The sequence below is a fragment of the Paramisgurnus dabryanus genome, chromosome 13 (assembly GCF_030506205.2).
Source record: "Paramisgurnus dabryanus chromosome 13, PD_genome_1.1, whole genome shotgun sequence".
Taxonomy (NCBI): Eukaryota; Metazoa; Chordata; class Actinopteri; order Cypriniformes; family Cobitidae; genus Paramisgurnus; species Paramisgurnus dabryanus.
The window spans coordinates 7,943,273-7,964,338 of NC_133349.1; the positions used below are offsets into that span (position 1 = coordinate 7,943,273).

A 21,066-nucleotide genomic window follows, 5' to 3' on the forward strand; every position below is an offset into this window, starting at 1 on the left:
CAGGGCCCCCCAGGAGTCCAGTGCCCCAAGTTTGAAAACCACTGCTTAAACACACAATATATCTGGTTGACAGCATTGATATGAGCAATATAAACAATGGTGATTAAAAGGTAAGGTGAATAAATTATTTGTAAATATTCATCTATAATGACCATAATATATATTTATATTTAATAATGTCTTCACAGTAGGGCTTGTCTGTACAGCTCAGTTGAGGCCACTCTTCATAATGTAGTTACACATTCGCCCGCTAGATGCCGCTCAAACAAGCACGAGCCACGTTTACCGAAGTGCATTGTGGGAAAGTACTTTTGACGCACATGTGGCCATCTGATCTCAGTGCTGCGCGAGACTTGAAGAAAAGCAGCGGAACTTTGTGAGACTGTTGTTTGTAATAAAAAGGAAATTTGTCTCGTATACTAAAATAAAATGAAACCAGGTAAGTGTCCTACTTTCTATTAGCATTTAAATTTGTATGAAGCGTCGCGTGATGTAACGTTAACTAACGTTATTGTAAATATATTCTCGCTTGCAAACATGCCGGACAGTTAACGTTAGCCACGCGTGTGTTAGTACATAAATCACACTTTCTCTAAAACGTTTAGACAATGTTGTCTACGTTTACTTTAACTATTTCAAATGTGTTTTAATGTGGTATAGTTCTGATACTTTAAAAATTAGAAATAGTTTGCTTGTGCACTAACGTTAGCATGCGCGTGCAACTAAGCACATTGCGCACGCGGGTCTGAAGCTCCCACATGGCTTTAAGTAACGTAAGAGATCTGCTTTATTTACTTTAATTTCGTAATAAAATAAATATACAGTTGTGTATTTCGTTACGTCTCGTGGTTTTAAACTAAGTGTGTTTTGATGGTTGGGTTTACATGCATTGATACGGGCCACGTGGGTTTTGTTAATGGTCTCTCCTGTTCACCCATGTTAGACTAATGTCGACAGCTTGGTAGAAATGTGCGTTTTCTGTGGATAACATGCTCTACAGATTAAAAAAGCACTATAACCCTAAGTTACAGATTATTTTAAATAATATATTGTCTATATTAAACGACTAGTTCAACCAAAAATGTTCAATTTATATATATATATATATATATATATATATATATATATATATATATATATATTATACACATATATATATATATATATATATATATATATATATATATATATATATATATATATATATATATATATATATATATATATATAATATATTTCTTACAAACCTGTATAAATTAACTTGTTCTAATGAACACGAATGAAGATATTTCGAGGAATGTTTGTAACCAAACCGTTAATGAGCCCCATTCACTTCCATAGTATTCTTTTTACTCCTACTATGGAAGTGAATGGGACTCATGATCTGTTTGGTTACAAGCATATTTCAAAATATCTTCCTTTGTGTTTTGCAGAACATAGAAATTTATAAGGTTAGTAACAACACGGAAGTAAGTAAATGATAACAGGTTTTTTTTTCTTTTTTTTTGGGTGAACTATCCCTTTAAAGATTGTTTACTCCAGCTGTTGAGGGCATTTAAATGAATTGGTTTAAGGGAGTAATACTTGTTATGTATCAGATGATGTTTTACTGTTTTTTAGGGATGCACCGATAGGATTTTTTGGGCCGATACCGATTTAAACAGACATCTTCTGGCCGATACCGATATTAAACACTTGTATACAATACTATACAGTTGGTCTATTAGCTAGTTTATTTCTGCATCAAATTATTTTTACCTGAACACGGATTGGATCTAATTAACATTCAACTGACCAACATAATAAGAGAGGCATAAATTAAGCTTAAACAAATATAATAAGACAACATGACAACCTTCAAAGGTGGTTTTTGCTATTCAGCATTTATTTTATTAACGACATTAACTCATTTTTTACATATAATGGTTTTCTTTTATGCAGTTAATTAATAAACAATCGGTATCGGCCTTTCTCGTGCTATTGCCGATATGCTGATGGTTTCAAATTCATAAAAAATCGGCCGATAAATATCGGTGCATCACTACTGTTTTTATTTGTTTGTTTCTTTCAAGTGTCTTAATGATTATTTCTTTCTGGTAGGTTTCAGCCCAAGAGGTGGTGGAGGAAGAGGAGGATTTGGTGGTGGTGGAGGATTTGGTGGTGGCGGAGGAGGAGGAGGAGGAGGATTTGGTGGTGGACGAGGAGGATTCGGTGGAGGACGAGGAGGATTTGGTGGACGTGGAGGAGGAGACAGAGGTGGAAGAGGAGGATTTAGAGGCGGTAGAGGTGGCGGTAAGCAAAATTATTTGCTTCAATGTACCTTGGTCAAGTTTTAGTACTACCCCAATGTAAATGAGTGATGTAAAGGCTCCCGTCATTCTTCACTGTCCTTCTAAATAAAAGCAAAATGCTCATAAATTGTCAATATCCGAATATATTTGGAAAACTGGTAAAAAATTTCCCTTTAATGGCCTCGGTCTTGGATTCATAACATGTGAAGTGAAAGTATTTGATGAATGTGGCATTTAGCACCTTTTGCATCAGAGCTCTTATAGTTTTTTACAAATAATAATTAAATCATAAACATTTAGTACTAGTAAAGAAACAATAAAAATGTTTAGTACGCTGGAGCCGTGTTAAGGTTCTTGTTAATGGAAATTTTTAACGAAACTTGTTTTATTATTCACTTTTTGTACTTAGTACATTTCAGGATGTCATTTAAATTTGCACTTTTTTGGTAGGTGGAGGATTCAGATCCCCTGGTGGTGACGGTGGCTTCCGCGGCCGAGGTGGTGGACGTGGCACACCGAGGGGTCGGGGAGGAAGAGGTGGCGGAGGCGGCTTCAGAGGAGGCAGAAAAGTAACCGTAGAGCCCCACAGACATGAAGGTGAGTCGGTAACATCAGTCTTTGTTATAATTACGTTCTGGCTGTTATTGAAAAAAATTTGCCAATTTACATTTAATCTGAAAATCGCAGGTGTGTTCATCTGCCGTGGTAAGGAGGATGCTCTGGTTACCAAAAACATGGTGATCGGAGACTCTGTGTATGGAGAGAAAAGAATTAGTGTCGAGGTGAGTTATTGGAATTCTCTGTTTGTGCATTTAATTTACACCCGAGTAATTCTAGAAAGAGTTGAGTTCATGTGTTGCATGCATTTTTTATTTTAGGAAGGAGAAACAAAGATTGAGTACAGAGCATGGAATCCTTTCCGGTCGAAGCTGGCTGCTGCCATTTTAGGAGGTGTAGACCAGATCCACATTAAACCAGGAGCAAAAGTCATGTACCTAGGAGCGGCATCAGGGACTACTGTATCCCACGTTTCTGACATTGTTGGACCAGTAAGTTGAATTTCATTTCTAATATTGTATTGAGCAAATGTAAAATATTGAGGCAGAAAATGTACAGTTGTATGATATGCAGACTGCAGTGGTTTGCAATAACATTTGTGACCCTGCACAACAAAACCAGTCTTGGGTCGCACATGTTTATTTGTTGCAATAGTCAACAATACATTGTATGGGTCAAAATGATAGATTTTTTTATCACAGAAATCATTATGCTGCGTTCAGACCAGCTGCGGTAGAGGCGTCAAGCGCAAGTGATTTCAATATTAAGTCAATGTGAAGGCGCGTTGACGTGCGTCTAGGGGTCTTGCGGCGCGAATGATGCGTTTAGCACAGTGCAGTAGACGCGATTCCGACTCATTCACTTGTATGGTGTGAATTAAGCGTTGCTGCGAGAAATGCGCGAGTTGAAAAATTTGAACTTTGGCAGAAAAACGCGTCGTGTTAACCAATCAGGAGCTTGCTCTAGTAGTGCTGTGATTACAGAAAGCGGGCGGAGTCGCAGAAGCCCCTCCCATGACGGGAATTTCCGCGTGAATGAAGCGAGTACACTCAAAATGTTCAAGCAGCAAACTAGACGCGAATTTGACGCCTCAAGTGCGGCTGGTGTGAACCCACAGTTATAGAATATTAAGTAAAGATCATGTTTAATGAAGATTTTTTTTGTACATAATATAATAGTTTTTTATATAATTGAACTTGATTTTACAAATTTAAAGCATTATTGCATTGCATATCACATTATTTGAAGGGATAGTTCACCCAAAAATGAAAAATTCTGTCATTTACTCGCCCTTATGTTGTTGTAAACCTGTTTGAGTTTCTTTATTTGATTGAACACAAAAGATATTCTGATAAATGATGGTAAGCACATAGTTGATGGCAGCCATTGACTTCCATAGTAGGAAAAACAAATACAATGGAATTCAGTGGGTACCGTCAACTGTGTACATACCGTCATTTATCAAAATATTTTGGTTTGTGTTCAGTTGTGGAGTTAGATCATTAGATTTAATTTATCTCCATTTCCGAGTTCAGGATTTTAGTAGCTTTATATGCTACTATTTTTTTCATATGCTAATAGGTTGTGTTATGTAAAACTATTGCATCCTGACATATTTATTTTTATGATTTATAGGAAGGGTTGGTGTACGCTGTAGAGTTCTCCCACAGATCAGGCAGAGATTTGCTAAATGTGGCCAAAAAGAGAACAAATATTATTCCCATCATTGAAGATGCACGTCACCCACACAAGTACCGCATGCTTGTCGGTAAGTTCCCTTGATGCAAGCGCAAATCTGATTTTAATAAACTCTTCCTGGTTTGATATTAAACCACTGCTCTGATTTTTTTTTTAAGGTATGGTGGATGTCATCTTTGCTGATGTTGCTCAACCTGACCAAACAAGAATCGTTGCCCTTAATGCACACAACTTTCTGAAGAATGGAGGCCATTTTGTCATTTCAATCAAAGTAAGATTAGCATGATGTTGACATACTTTTGTTTTGAAAATTGCAAGCTTTTTGTAATTTGTGGAAGTCTTGCATGCATGAGCTAAAAATAGTTTTAAAGCTTTCAGAGATGTTAAATTTTCAGTTATTGATGATTTTTTTCTACTAAATTGCTTTTTTAGGCAAACTGCATCGACTCCACAGCTGCCCCAGAGGCAGTGTTTGCTTCAGAGGTTAAAAAGATGGCCTCTGAAAACATGAAGCCACAGGAGCAGTTGACACTTGAGCCATACGAGAGAGATCATGCGGTTGTTGTAGGGATTTACAGGTGGGTCTTCATGATTTTAAGACCTGCAGGTTCATGCATAAACTGTAATGTAGTTTATATACTACTTTCAGAGTTTTATGTGTTTGCACTCAGACTGGTTATGTAATATGTAGCTACTTTATAAAACATGTACACTGGTATACATGTATGTTGTTTTCTAAGTGTTAAAATTGTATCAAAATATTCTTTCTTTTTTTGCAGACCACCACCCAAACAGAAGAAATGAGGGGTCCTGGTGAAATCCTCCATTATTATTTGTGTCCTTCATTGCTCCTGATAGTGTTTCTGCCACTAGATGGCCCCACGTTTGCAGATGCAACAACACAGACTCTTATGTAAAATAACCATTCAACTGTTTCTGCTGGGAAACCCATCTGCTGTATTTGATCCATACAGAAGACATTATGAAGAGCAACCAGTTTATTTTTTGTTTGTGATAATCCTCTATCAAAATATATATACTGTCCTGAGGGGGGATGATGTTTTTGGCTTGTAACAACTGAATACTAGATGCTAACCCTAAAAAAATTGTAAACATTGAGCAACTCAAAATTATAAGAAGCCTTAAAAACTGTTTACTGAAAACTGTAGATATTCAGTGAAATTTTGTAAAAGTTAATAAATAATCGTTATGATTTGTGGCTTCCCCAAATTGTTAATCTGACAAAAGGTTTTTGTAAGAATATTCCTTGTCAAACAAAAATGTAATTACGTTTATTGTTGCTGTTTTGTTTGAATATTTTTAGTAAAATTTTTTAAATGAAAATTTTTTTGTGGAGCATTTACAAACATCATATAATTAAATATGTTTCCCATGCTTTTCAAGACCCTTTGAAAACGGGTTACAAAATAATAGATTAGTTTGGGAATGGCATGATTTGTTTTCAGTTATATTTTAAGGCAGTGTTTCCCAACCAGTGGGCTGTGGCCTGCATAGAGATGATTTATAATTTTAAGTAATTGGACAAAATAACCATTAAAAGAAGCAAAGGTCTAGATGTTTCTTACATTTCTGCCATTTAGTAGCAAATATGCACTAGTCAACATTTGAAGTGGATCAAAAATCTTAATAAAAATTTTCCTAAGACAAGAACGAATATTGGTATTAGGCCCACTTTTATGAAAGGTTTTGATCCACTTCAAATGTTGACTAGTATCGGTCTCATCATTCCAAGCTCTAGTTAATTTTATTTGGAAAAAGAGTGGGGTGCTTTAAATATTGTTGTGGACAACTAGGGGGGCCTTGAAGTGAAAAAGCTTGGGAGCCACTGTTTTAATGAAGTTTAAATGATTTTGGATTTGTAATAATACAATTTAATCCGTTGTTTTATTAATACAATATTTTTAAGGTAATTTGTGCAGCGTGGAAAATAAAATTGTGGTTAGTGAAATATTGAATGATGCAAGCGTTGCCGTGTACTGTTACTTTTATGCTTGCATTAGCAAAGCATTAAATGAGCGCAAAATCAAGCTATATCACACATAAACACATACAGTGAGAGAAGCAGAGCTACTTTAAGAGTAAACGTAGATAAAATATGAGAAACACAGATATCGCTGCACAATTTGGCCATCGCTAAAATAATCTCTTTTTTTTGCATTTATAAAAGACTGATGTTCCCCTTTCAATGTGAATTTTTAAAATGTGTAAAAATAAAGGACACACTTATTAGATTTCAATCTTAAATCTAAGACGCGTGTAAAAATGCTCTAGGAACTAATGTTGTAGTTTTTGCGCGCGGAAGGGTCAGAAAAGCGGTTGCACATGGAGAGCAGCATGGACAGCAACAAAAGTGTCAAAAGAACTAAAGATGAGAAGAAATTGCTTCGCAGGCAAATTAAAGCCAGTCACACATTACTCAAACACGAGGGCATAAGTACAGTGTTGAATCCTACAAAGGTACATACTAAGCGTATTTAAATTAAGATGCTTTAGAAGGTAGCACAGTCTATGTTTATATGGACAACACTGCTTTCTGTCATTTCGTTTGTAACCGATTGCTTCTGATGTGCATGTACTCTCAACGGCGATTATATTTTAGATAAAATGTTCACTACTGTACAGTTGTCGCAAATAAAGAAAATCATTAAAACCCAGAACAAACTTGCACTTCAAAAAAAAAATTTTTTTTTTAGAAAAATAAATAAACATCCTCAAAAGCCAAATGCTTACGTACTGACAGTTTACAAAGAATATTAATAAGAATATGAGTTTGCTACCAGTAACTACAGAAACCCAGTCAAAAAATTGATGCAGACATGATTTGTGGCTCTCCCAGTTGACCCCATTAATATCACATTACAAAGAAAACAAGTTATATTACATGCTGTAATAAGTATTAAATCTTTTTTTGTGTGTGAATAAAATACTGGAGCAAACCAACACTAACATGCAATAAATTGACCCTTGTAATTCTATTTTTGCTGAATCAAATAATGTAAACGGCTTTGCATTAGTACCTTATAAAGGTAATTAGTAATATCCATGTCTTATAATGTCTGTTATATATCCGTTTTAGCATCTGGTAGTCTCTAATGGAGGTTTGGGAAATGGAGTGAGCAGGGAGTCACTGCTAGAGGTTCTTAAAGAGGGAGGTACCGTTGAATCGCTCCTCACACCTCCTGCTAAACCATATGCATTTGTGACATATTCATCGACCCAAGAAAGCCAGAATGCATACACGCTTCTTAATGGACGATCGCTGCTATGTGAGGATCAAAGCGTAATGCTCTATTTCAGCTATGTTGAGAAAGGTACGTCTGCAGTGTACAGATATTTTTGTACTTTTGATGATTCTTTACTTTTAAGATAAAAGGTGGGAATACCTTTTGGGATTAAGGAACTCATATCCTGAGATTTATCCCCGCTCATGGATGCAGAGTAAAGTATGTTTAGTAAATATCACTTTTATTTTGTCAGTGGACTGCGATGGGGCTGTGTCTTCTGCGTTACCCCCTGGTCTATCTGTGTTGGAGGAATTTGTGTCTCCAGAGGAGGAGCTACAATTGCTGAAGGCTGTGGATTGGACATCAGATGATGGTGATGATGATGTCACAGGTATGATATTTTAGACTATCAATATATTAATGATATTCAGTTGCTTTTTTTACATAGTTTTGCCTTTGTACTTTAGTTCAGAAAGCTTTGAAACACAGACGAGTGAAGCACTACGGATATGAGTTTCGATATGATAATAATAACATTGACAAGGACAAGCCATTACCAGGTGGTAAGTTTAAAGTTCATCATTTTTTCCCCCTGTTATTTCAATCAAAAGCATCTTATCAATCAAGCTGTGCAATTCAGATCTATTATTCATGGCCTTAGAGGGTTGTTTAAATATTGGCCTGAACCAAAAAATATGGAATAGTAGTGGCATCACTCATTATTGAAAAAAAAAACCTGTTTAGTGGTTTGGTAAAAGAAACAGTTTAATGATAAACATGATGGGTTTTGCTCTATATAATGCTGCTTAATATAAAGCAATTGAATAAATGTCCGACTTACAGGTCTACCAGTGGAATGCGATGCTTTACTACAAAGATGTTTGACTGATGGCCACATAAGTGTCCTCCCAGACCAGCTCACTGTAAACCAATACCAAACTGGACAAGGTATTGTATGATATATTTTCAAAATGATATATTGAAGTGAGATTCATGTCTGTGTTTAAAGATGTAAACATTATTGTTTATCACAGGAATTCCACCCCATGTGGACACTCATTCACCATTTGAGGACACTATACTTTCCCTGAGTCTTGGAGCAAAGGTATAAGTAAAGCACTAAATTGTATGTTACATACTTTTGAAAATATTTGTAAAAAAAATTTTTAATTCTCATTTTCTAGCTCCCCTAGAGTTAAACATTTGATTTTTACAGTTTTGGAATCCATTCAGCCGATCTCCTGGGTCTGGCGGTAGCACTTTTAGCATAGCTTAGCATAATCTATTGAATCTGATTAGACCATTAGCATCACGCTCAAAAATAACCAAAAAAAGAGTTTGATATTTTTCCTATTTAAAACTTGACTCTTCTGTAGTTACATCGTGTACTAAGACCAATGAAAAATTAAAAGTTGTGATTTTCTAAGGCCGACATGGCTAGGAACTATACTCTCATTCTGGCGTAATAATCAAGGACTTTGCTGCCGTATTTGGCTGCAGGATGTGCAGTGATATTACGCAGTACCCGAAAATAGTCCCCTGCTATTGAAAGTTACCAAGGGGACTATTTTCGGGCACTGCGTAATATCATTGCGCCTCCTGCAGCCAGGAGTTTACTCACTCTCACGTTGTTACAAACCTGTATAAATGTATTTGTTTTGATAAATACAAAGAAAGATTTCTAATCAAACCAACCAGAAGCCCCATTTGACTTCCATAGTAGGAAAAAAGAATACTATGGAAGTCTGTGGGGCTTCTGAATGAACATTCTTCAAAATATCTCCATTCGTGTGCAGCAGAAAAGGAAATGTATACAGGTTTGTAACTACATGAGAGGAAGTTAAAGGGGACATAACATTTCCATGTTTAAGTGCTATAATTGGGTCCCCCAGTGCTTCTATCAACATAGAAAATGTGACACATAACAACCCAGTAACTTAGTTTTGGTAAACCATTCAATGCAAACGTGAAAAAAATAGGTCATGGACATTTTCTCACCTTGTGATGTCAGAAAGGGATAAAACTGCCCCTTAATCTGCACTATTCAACCACAAGACTGAAGAGATCAGCTCATTTGCATTTAAAAGGACACCCAAAATGGCACATTTTTGCTCACACCTACAAAGTGGCAATTTCTAACATGTTATAATAAATTATCTATATGGTATTTTGAGCTAGAACTTCACATACGTACTCTGGGTACACCAAAGATTTATTTGACATCTTAAAAAAGTCTTGTGAAATGTCCCCTTAATATCATGATCATGAGAATTTTCATTTTTGGGCTAACTATCCCTTTAACATCACCTCTCCACCTCCTTCTAGACAGTAATGGACTTTAAACATCCTGATGGTCGCTCTGTCTCTGTGGTACTGCCAGAACGCAGTTTACTGGTGATGAAAGGAGAAAGCCGTTATCTATGGACCCATGGGTAAGAAAAAGGATTCATCCTCAGAATCATCTTTGGTTGTCCCTTATTCTGCAGTTGACTTTAGTTTACAGTCATGAATTAAGATCTGCTACATGCTATTACTAGACGTTTTGTTACTTAGTTTAGTTCATTTTGTTATCCTCTACTTGTTTGTAACACAGGAGAGAGTAAATGACTTGTGTATGTTTTATTAGCATAACGCCTCGGAAGTTTGATGTGGTTCCCGTTTCGGAGGATGGAGGGTCAGGGGTTATGACTTCCGATTTGAGTAATCTGACCCTAAGTCGTCGTGGTACAAGGACATCACTTACATTTCGCAAAATTCGCCATACACCATGTAACTGTGGTAAGTGCTTTACTTTTTGCTTTTTAAGATAAACTTTGTAATAACAGTAGGACATTTTTATATTTATTTACAGTAACTTTTTGCCGCCATAAAACAATCTGAATTGATGAATTAAACAAAACATATTAAATTATACAATGTAGTGCTGTTGGTTAGTAGCCTTATTTTTCTGAGGTTTAATTACACAGAATTGATGATAAATTAATGTATTTTATAAAACTCGGCATCATGTCATACCCCCCAGTTTGAGACCCACTGCTTTATATACACTCACCAAAAGGATTATGAGGAACACCTGTTCAATTAGATGATTAATGCAATCATCTAATCAACCAATCACATGGCAGTTGCTTCAATGCATTTAGGGGTGTGGTCCTGATCAAGACAATCTCCTGAACTCCAAACTGAATGTCAGAATGGGAAAGAAAGGTGATTTAAGCAATTTTGAGCATGGCATGGTTGTTGGTGCCAGATAGGCCGGTCTGAGTATTTCACAATCTGCGCAGTTACTGGGATTTTCACGCACAACCATTTCTAGGGTTAACAAAGAATGGTGTGAAAAGGGAAAAACATCCAGTATGCGGCAGTCCTGTGGGCAAAAATGCCTTGTTGATGCTAGAGGTCAGAGGAGAATGGGCCGACTGATTCAAGCTGATAGAAGAGCAACTTTGACTGAAATAACCACTCGTTACAACCAAGGTATGCAGCAAAGCATTTGTGAAGCCACAACACGCACAACCTTGAGGCGGATGGGCTACAACAGCAGAAGACCCCACCGGGTACCACTCATCTCCACTACAAATAGGAAAAAGAGGCTACAATTTGCACAAGCTCACCAAAATTTGACAGTTGAAGACTGGAAAAATGTTGCCTGGTCTGATGAGTCTCGATTTCTGTTGAGACATTCAAATGGTGGAGTCAGATGTTGGCGTAAACAGAATGAGAACATGGATCTATCATGCCTTGTTACCACTGTGCAGGCTGGTGGTGGTGGTGTAATGGTGTGGGGGATGTTTTCTTGGCACACTTTAGGCCCCTTAGTGCCAATTGGGCATCTTTAAATGCCACGGCCAATCTGAGCATTGTTTCTGACCATGTCCATCCCTTTATGACCACCATGTACCCATCCTCTGATGGCTACTTCCAGCAGGATAATGCACCATGTCAAAAAGCTTGAATCATTTAAAATTGGTTTCTTGAACATGGCAATGATTTCACTGTACTAAAATGGCCCCCACAGTCACCAGATCTCAACCCAAAAGAGCATCTTTAGGATGTGGTGGAACGGGAGCTTCATGCCCTGGATGTGCATCTTACAAATCTCCATCAACTGCAAGATGCAATCCTATCAATATGGGCCAACATTTCTAAAGAATGCTTTCGGGACCTTGTTGAATCAATGCCATGTAGAATTAAGGCAGTTCTGAAAGGGGATCAAACACAGTATTAGTATGGTGTTCCTAATAATCTTTTAGGTGCGTGTACACATACTATGGACATAGTAGACAAATGCCATATACATATATTGTTCCCACAGTCACAGTTCATTGGTGTATTTGTACAGATTTAATAGAAATGTGCTTCATTTACAACAATCTGTTTACCATTGTAGCCTATCCATCTGCATGTGATAGCCAACAGCCGCCCTCCCCGCCCACAATGCCTGTTGTTGAAGCTGATGCGTGCCATTTGGAGGCACAGTACGTTCACCGGGTCTACGAAGAAATTTCTTCCCACTTCAGCAGCACACGACATTCACCATGGCCTCAGGTGCGAGACTTCCTGCTGTCCCTGCCACCTGGTGCAATTCTAGCGGATATTGGATGCGGCAATGGCAAATACTTGGGTATCAACCCTGAGTTGATGTCGGTGAGTCTAATAATCCCATATTACATCACAACAGACTAGAATGTTACATCAATTATTGTGATTATTATCTATAAATGCCTTCAACTTTCACCTCTGTATCTGTAGTTGGGCTGTGACCGTAGTGCTAATCTGGTGCAGATCTGCAGAGAGCGAGGTTATGAGGCATTCGTGTCCGATGCTTTGTCTGTTCCCCTGCGCAGTGGCAGCTGTGATGCCTGCATCTCTATTGCGGTCATTCATCATTTCTCCACACAGGTGATCATAGTTATATGAAGAAATCATAAACATAACCATTGGCAAGAATCACACATGAACCCATTCACTTGTTGGATTTGTCTTTGCTGCATGTGTTTTTTTTTTTTTAGGAAAGAAGACAGTCTGCTATCCGGGAGCTGGTTCGGCTATTAAAGGTGGGAGGAAGAGCTCTGATCTACGTTTGGGCAATGGAGCAAGAATACAACAATCAAAAATCTAAATATCTAAAAGAAAATAATTATGAAGAAAATGTCATGATTACAGAAGAAAATAACCCCAACCAAAAGAAAGAGCATGTCGGGAATATTACTTCAGATGTTAAAAACACAAAGGACAGTTCTGGAGATACGACACCACGCAGAATACACGTCCATACTAATCGCACAGCTTTCATTTCTCAAGATCTCCTGGTGCCTTGGCACTTAAAGGGTAATAAGGACAAAAACCAAGCAGCAGCGAGTACAGAGATCCCTGTGGAGAAAACAAGCCAGACTCCTGTATTTCACCGTTATTATCATGTGTTTCAGCAGGGTGAGCTGGAGGAATTGTGTGTGACGGGTGTAAAAGTGCTCAGGAGTTACCACGATCAGGGTAACTGGTGCGTGGAATTGGTGAAAACACATGATATCTCTTCAAATCATGATATTGCATTGGAAAAATAACTTTTTATGAGTCAATTATTATATATAATGAAAATAAAGAACATTATTATCTATGCAGAATGTACTTTAATTCATGCAATGGAAGTAAACAAAAGAAAGACAGCAAGGGTGGTGACGAAATGTAGAATTTAGTGTTTGTGTAAAGCAGTGCTAAAATTTGGATTCATATGCAGTTTGGTGCAAAACCTGACCAAATGCATTGCTATTATGAACGAGATTAGGGGTAGACCACCGTGGTGCCCGCACAGAGTCTGTGAGGTGCCCGCCAAAGCACTTTCTTTTTATAGTCTCAATTGTAATATTTATTTATTAGATTTTTTTTTTTATATTAGCTTGGCTTGGTTTTCGTATGTTAACGTTTTAAACAATACTAAAAATATCAACAAATAAAATAAAATCAACAAATAAAACAAAGTTTTGAGTAGACTATCAAAAAGTAGATTGTTTAATCTATTGTGGTAGTCCTTGCCCACAAAAAGGTTGGAGACCCCTGGTGTAGACTCAAGCTAATTCCTGTCTAGGTGGGTTAATACACTTATACAAAAATAATGACAAAAATTATGCAGATTTGGCTATTTGAAGTATATTGCTATTTGCTTTCACAAGAAAACGAATGATGTGATGTATATGTAGATGTTTATTACAACTCTTAAAAAATATTTCATTTCACAATGAATTAACATTTTATGCATTTGACAGATGCTTTTACCCAAAGTGATTTAAAATGCATTTTATCAGTATGTGTGTATCCTGTGATAGAACCCATGACCTTTGCATTACTAGCACAATGCTCTACGATTGTTATATAACTTAATTTGCATGACTTTACAATTAATTATTTGACGCTGGGTTCACTGGATTTTTGCCAACAAGGTTTGCAGTAACACAAAATCTGTGTTATATACTGGCAAAATGTTGTCAGTGCGTAATTTGATTGTCATCTTCACTCGTCAAAGTGCAGTTTTGGATTTGTTGCTGCTTCTATTCAGCACTAGATGGCGCCCGATCAGAATTTAAAGGAGAGGTAAAGGTACTCGATGAACTTTCACCTTGTGTAAATTTGATGACGAACTTCCTGAATATGTTTAATTGTTAGTATATTAGATTAATCAATATCTAATTTACATAAATGTTTCCGTTTCATATATTTTTCGCAAGGTAATGCAGTTTTAGGGTAACTGAATAAGATCCATACGCATTTTTTTCCTCATTTAAAAAGGCCCACTTAAGTGCCGTGGAATGTGCAGCAGTCATGGAGCCCCTCAAGAGTTCCCGGAAGTCACTGTCAGGCCCATAGAGCTGCAGCAGGAAAGACTGCAGGTGATAAACTTGATGAAAGTTTTAAGACTTGAAACGTTTAAAAAATAAGATTATATCTTAGCTTGAAATGTGAATCAAATCACTTTGTTCATCAATGCGTTTGTAGTGGATTAATACATTTAGGGGATGTTAGAAAAAAGGGTCAGGCTAGGACATGCATGGATAAACTTAGCAACACACAACAAACCACCAACAGTCACAAGATATATACACAGTCAATAGTACATTTATAACCATGCATAAACATTATAAGCTTGATACCACTTACACTGTGTGATGCATTTTAAAGCTTTAAAGTAAAACATGTTAACAAGGAACATACCAGTAGCTGACAATATTAATCTTCCCATTGGTGGATTTTATTTGTCAACAAACATTGATGATAGAACTACATAAAAATACTTTGTAATATATAAATATTGTAAATCAATGCATTTCTTGACTATTAATGAAGAATAATCACAGCTCTTTGCCTCTAACTCAATGTATTTCACTATGTGTTTCCTGGGGTCTCATTTATAAAGAGTGCGTACACACAAAACGGGGCTGGAAACGTGCGTACGCCAGATCCAACGCAAAGGTTTTGATCTATAAAAAAAAACTTGATGGGAGAATGGGCTTGAAGGGTGGGATCTGAGGATGATTCATGTACGCACACTTGCAGGTGATCTGTGATTTATAAAAGGGAACATTGCTTTGTTTTACAAGTCTTATTATTTTTAGCCTATGCCATTTTTGGCTTTTGTGCGTACGTAGATTTTAGTAGGGATCCTACACATAGTTTTATAAATAAGACCCCAGGAACTAACTTAAGTCTCCATAAATCACGTGATGGCCGAGCTTTTTGGAATTTCATTGTCAGAACTTTCCTCCTAAAGGGCTCTGAGTGTAGCAAAGAAATAAACCTCATTCACACAGCACTTTGGTCCCAGAAAAGTTCAGTAAAATTGGCAGACAGGACTCTGTGTGAACACAAACATGTCCCGTACATGTTCTGGGATCGCTCACATACACGGAAAGCATTGTGTGTGAACAAGACGTAGAAAAAGGGGCGTGCCGTAGTGAGGACGCGGGTGTCATTGCAACCAAAAGTTATGGTTCAGCTCTTTGACCAGTGGCAGCCGGTGACGTCTTTTTTTTTTGAGGGTGCACGATGCGAAGTTCGTCACAACATGTATGTAGCCCGTCATCTGTGTGGTTTGTAATTTCAAAATATGTGTTTGGCGCGTCGAGTGAACCTACATGCATCACGTGTCTTGTCAAAATAAGTGCCTGCTGCAAAGCCGTCTAAAGGGTTTATGATAAAAGAGACTCGCTTTTGCCAGATACTCGCAAAATCTCATGTGTAATCAGAGTTTACTGTTAAGGGAGTGTCTTGTGTGTATTTTGTAAACGTGAGTGACACTTTTATCATAAACGCGTTTTGACGCGTGTGCAGCAGGCACTTATTTTGACAAAACACATGATGAACATGGTTCACATGACGCAACAAACACATATTTATAACAAACACGAGCAACACACATGACACACTGAACACATTTTTTGAATGTGCTCCTTATGATCTTGCTATACACAAAATGCAAGTGCGTGGTTTCTCGAGAGAGAAATCACAGATAATTAGTAAACTTCAGACGCTCTGGAAAACAGGACTTTAAATACGTCACATGTCATTACAGGACCTTATGGTAATCAAACAATCCCTGACAAAACTGGACACATTTTCTGTGTATTTTATATAATCTATGTGTGAAAAGGGCTATACTGTAACAAAACGTAGAGGGCGGGACGCTTTAGCATCTAAAGAGCATTTGATTCTACAGGAAATTTGATGAGAAGCTAAAGTATTGGGTGGTCCCAAAAAAAGCACATGTGCCAAACTGTAGGTTGTGAATGCTTATATCTTCTGTATGAAAACCTTATCTGTGTTTTGGACCATACCCGTTTATATTTATTTTTAAGCCTAACGTATGTATACTAAAAGGGAAAAAGTTTAATTTTAATTTCATGGGGGCTTTAAGTTCATAAAGTTGTGAATCCCACATCCTTGATATGAGAAACAGAGGTGTGAATGTTAAGCCTTTATTGTTTTCAACACCTTGTGTGGTGTGAATGTATTATGGGGGTAATAGGTCAACTTTAAGGGGTGGTTTCCCAGACAGGGATTAGCTTAAACCAGGACTAGGCCTTAGTTTACCAGGGAAATATAACTAGTTTTAACATACATGTCTGACTACAAACATTACTGGTGTGCATTTTGAGGCAAAACAAAGGGCACTGATGTATTTTAAGATATGTCAGTGCAAGTTGTTTTCAGTTTTGACAGCTCTTACATTTATTTTAGTCTAGGACTAGTCTAATCCCTGTACAGGAAACCACCCCAAAATTATATTAAAAGAATTTACGTGATCTTAATCAAAGGGGTTGCATATGTAATATTGAGATCGCAAGTCACAAGCTTAACTTTGCTGTTCACGATATTCCTATGCAATAGATATTTAAAATAAAAAGTAATGCTCTAATCCACTAAACTATCAAGATTCGGCTATTTAAAGCGACATTAAAATATTTGATACTTTGTAATTTATTATAGTAAACTAAAGTGTAGCTGTAATTATGTCATTTTATGCTTCAGTATTTTGTATTATTAACTAGTGAACTGATAAACTTAGTTAACACTGCTGTACACTTTTATTCAGGATTCAATAGATGTTGACTATAGTAAGTACATAAGTATACTACAGTATTTTTGTGGGATATTTAATCTAACTATATAATAATTGATTAACAGGCACAATTACAACAACCAAAAATGATCCTACATATGTAATAGCGGAAAATCATAAAAATTTAAATTAAACGATAACTTGCAACAACATGACTTATATAAGCGAATCTTAAAATACAAATTTATAGTAAATAAAACTTTGTTTGTTAATGAACCTCTAACAAACTTTGCGGCCATACATCCATTGTTTTGTGATTATACGCATTTTAAAGTCACAGTTAGGTAACTTAGTTGGATGCATGCGCACTTATGATGAAAAAATACACAATTCTTTAACATATGAAACTTATTGGAGTTACTTGTCACAACATCGCTCACTAAATAAATTTAAAAAAATCTAGAGCAAAATTTAACTAAAAGTGTTCTTATTTAGGCTATAACTATTTGGTCGCAGATTAGCTTAACTAGATGCTGCACAGCTACTCGACATTGTTCGTTTGACTTGCCTTTAAGCAAGTTAGGATTTTATAATACCCTATAAGCAAGAAATTCACTTTGATGTAAGTTTGTTTTAATTGTTGTCCCTCAAAAGTATCATTTTTCTCCCCTACACAGGCAAATGCAGAGGCAAATCACGCTAACAGCCGCTGGGTGCAGTCCGTTGTCAGGTTTGTTTAGGCGGCCATTTTGTGAACACTGCATACACCGAAGCGAGCGTGAGGGAGCGCGCTTTGCTGTGTGTGTGAACGCGCTTTACCGTGCAGACCCTCTCTGAGCGACAAGCAGCCGCGGAGCCGATCCGAGATTAACCGGCAGTGAGGGGGGGTCCCTGGCGAATGCACATCGCTAATTGTAGCGGTGCGACGGAGAAATCCCAATTTTTAGTTCGTCCGTTTTCTTTCTTTTTTAAATTTCTTTCATTTAATCACTCTTCTCACCCCTCCACCCCTCGCCGCCGCTGCTGCTGCTGCAACACGAACGAGCCGCTTCTACACTGTCGCTACTGGGCGATGTGAACGCGGTTAGCCTGAGCGCTAGCCACCTAGACCAGCACACCTCCACCGCATCTACTGAACGCATCGCGGTTTTACCGAAAAAGAAGAGGGGGACACCACGTCAAGCCGGAATATCGCGGAGTATCGAGAGGTGGCTGTCACGGTTGCATGTACTGCTCATCGAACTGGCGGTTAGCCGCGCCGGGGGTTTGAAGACGCTTGTGGTGCGACCATATTCAGGACTTTGCTTTCGGGGGACTGTTGAAGAAAACGACAAATGTGTTGAAGAAGGATTGTAGACGATACGCGAGCGTCTTTTTTTGGGAGGCGATCCTAGCAACCCGTCCGTCCGAAGGGGTGGCGGTTCGGGGGGAGGGGGTCGTTTCGCCGGTCTTTCGGTCCGCCCCGGTACCTGTGTGGCGGAGGTTCGGAGAGTAAAGGGGGAATACTGGTAATGGCTGCTCCGGGAAGCTGGAAACCAAGCTGAGGTAAGAGGACAGAGGGTTTCTCAAAACATAAAAATCAGATTTGGGCCGGCTAATAAATGGATTGCTGGATACGAATGTGCATAGATGCTCTCGTATGGTTCCCTCCTTATTCATGTCAAGCGTTAAGTAACCAAAGCGAAGATGCCGTATGCACAGGCCGGGGCTTTGGGCATGGGAACGGGGAGGGAGTGTGTCATATTCGGCTTGTTACTTCATGCAATCTGGGTCAGATGCAAAAGACCACTGGCAGGTATTTAAACGGTATCCTCTTGTGCCATCCAGAGCATCAGCTCATTTCATGCCAGTCAGTGGATGTGATTTTGGATTTATGAAAATCTAAAATCATGCAAAAGGTTTTCCCTAATCTGACATGAACATCGTTTAGATTTTAGGTATTGAAAATGGCTTGTACATAAATTGGCCATCAGTCAAACCCATTGCATGACATTTTTGGTTGCTGGCGTTTGCAGCCATGCACCCATGAACATGTTCGATTATGGATTATGAGACCTTCAATGCATCTTTCGATTATCGTTTTTCATTACTCAGATTGATGAGTCAGGTTTGCCCATCACGTTTGTTTTAGACACCCAGTCGTCATTTAATGGTTGTTAAAAAAAATCCCACAGCATCAGTTCGGCCACAATTACATTAATGCAAAACTGCGGTGTTGCATGGGATGCAAATCCTGTGAACATAATGTCTGTAAGCCATCGAAATTTGCTTGCTTTTCACCGCATTGGTTAATATATTTACTGTTTTTGACCTGAAATGTTCATCTCGGTTGAGAAAAGGACATATTTTGTGAATAAAATTGCGACTTTGTCAAATCAAGGCTCTCTATGTAAGGTGACGTTACATTTTTTTTCTTAATGGTCATACGTGCTTGATCGTTTTGTGAAGGGGAAATAGGGCCGATTCTCATTTCTTTTCACCTATAGAATAAATTTGGATGTGGCACATTTACCCAGGTCTCAATTTAGCCCAATGTGTGTCGTAAAGCTTTGGATTTATCTGGCTATGCCTACACCCTTCATCTCCATAGCGGTTTCTGTAAGGATTCTGCTGTGGTGCTGAAGTAGCAATGCCGGTTCAAAATGGACACACTTCTTCTTCTTCTTCTTCTTTTGCATGTTGCCATCTCGATCAGCCTTTTTACTGCATCATTAGATATTGTCACTTTTGAGGATGGTTTAACCACAATGTTGGGTAGGATTCCTGCTTTTGCGACAGATTATGTAGATTTTTCAGAACAATAATGGGTGGAAACATTTGGATTGTAGGTGAAAGCTTGGGATTATAAAACCACTTTCTTTCCTTCTCTTTACATGCACAACATAAAGAGAATAGATACTAAAAAGGCTTATTTGAGAATAATTATGTCTAGATGAACTAAAATCTAGTTGGTTGCTATGTACGAGACATTTGTGTTTTAAAAATCTAACCCTTCTATTGTCCTTTTTTTTTAAATCACTTAAACTTTTAGGTTTCTCATTGCATTTTTAAGCAACTTTTTACCTTATTTAACTGGTTTATTTTTGTGTAACGCTCTGTTTTTCGGGAGGAGATCTTTCTTTTGGTGTCTGTGGCAGAGTGACACAGAACTGTGAATAGACTAACTAACTTCATTGTACGAAATCTGTAAACGTATTGTGGTGTTATATTAAAGGGGCTTTTTTGCCGGGAAGTGTTTCAGATTGACGCCTTGTTTCACTGGTCCACTTAAAGCGATGGTCATTGCATGATGTTACATTAGGATGTCCTGTGAGCATTTGCAAAGAAACACTTGATCTGTAACTTTTTAACTGTTGGAGTGCAGCAGATACATTAAGGATTCAATGAAAGTCCAAGACAAGTTTGGCCACGTTTTTCTGAAATGGCAGATTTAAGACACAGTGTTGCATGTAATGTATAATATGTATCACGGAAGCATTCTGAAAAGTTGCTTTTGGATAGGTAACAGTGCTCTTGTTGCCCCATAATAGCCATTACTGTCTTATCCTACAGCTGACAAACTGAACTGGGATAGACACAAGCTTGTCAGTCATTTCAGAGACCACCTGAGGCAGTATTACCCATTCATCTCACAACACACACTTTTAAATTTGATAGCTGGGAGAGGACACACACACGTACAAGTGCATAGTTTCTATACTGTCTCTCACTTTTTGCAAGCCAA

At 37.7% G+C, this 21,066-nt stretch overlaps 3 protein-coding genes across 3 annotated transcripts in view; all 3 read left to right on the plus strand.

Moving 5' to 3' along the window:
- Nucleotides 1-321: 321 nt before the first annotated feature.
- fbl (fibrillarin) lies at nt 322-6,526 on the plus strand. The gene is made up of 9 exons (XM_065298684.2): nt 322-439; nt 2,101-2,292; nt 2,742-2,888; nt 2,979-3,073; nt 3,170-3,340; nt 4,485-4,617; nt 4,706-4,818; nt 4,980-5,125; nt 5,327-6,526. Exons 1-9 carry the CDS (start codon nt 430-432, stop codon nt 5,349-5,351), a joined length of 1,032 nt encoding a protein of 343 aa, XP_065154756.1. The 5' UTR covers nt 322-429; the 3' UTR covers nt 5,352-6,526.
- Nucleotides 6,527-6,868: 342 nt separating this feature from the next.
- alkbh8 (alkB homolog 8, tRNA methyltransferase) lies at nt 6,869-13,664 on the plus strand. Its single transcript, XM_065298646.2, has 11 exons — nt 6,869-7,025; nt 7,645-7,879; nt 8,046-8,183; nt 8,260-8,355; nt 8,636-8,740; nt 8,827-8,897; nt 10,118-10,224; nt 10,419-10,570; nt 12,183-12,439; nt 12,545-12,694; nt 12,805-13,664. The coding sequence occupies exons 1-11, from the start codon at nt 6,891-6,893 to the stop codon at nt 13,354-13,356; spliced, it is 1,998 nt and encodes a 665-aa protein (XP_065154718.1). The 5' UTR covers nt 6,869-6,890; the 3' UTR covers nt 13,357-13,664.
- Nucleotides 13,665-18,129: 4,465 nt separating this feature from the next.
- dyrk1b (dual-specificity tyrosine-(Y)-phosphorylation regulated kinase 1B) overlaps nt 18,130-21,066 on the plus strand; it is a 42,268-nt gene continuing 39,331 nt past the window's right edge. The window contains exon 1 of the mRNA XM_065298641.2: nt 18,130-18,887. The gene's annotated coding sequence lies outside the window, so the exon portion shown is untranslated. The remainder of the gene's footprint in view (nt 18,888-21,066) is intronic.

Coding starts and splice junctions, on each gene's coding strand:
- fbl (XM_065298684.2), top strand. Junction 2,293..2,741: donor TAGAGGCGGTAGAGGTGGCG/GTAAGCAAAATT, acceptor CTTTTTTGGTAG/GTGGAGGATTCAGATCCCCT. Junction 3,074..3,169: donor AGAAAAGAATTAGTGTCGAG/GTGAGTTATTGG, acceptor TTTTTATTTTAG/GAAGGAGAAACAAAGATTGA.
- alkbh8 (XM_065298646.2), top strand. CDS start 6,891: ATGGAGAGCAGCATGGACAGCAACAAAAGTGTCAAAAGAACTAAAGAT. Junction 12,440..12,544: donor TCAACCCTGAGTTGATGTCG/GTGAGTCTAATA, acceptor CTGTATCTGTAG/TTGGGCTGTGACCGTAGTGC. Junction 12,695..12,804: donor TTCATCATTTCTCCACACAG/GTGATCATAGTT, acceptor TTTTTTTTTTAG/GAAAGAAGACAGTCTGCTAT.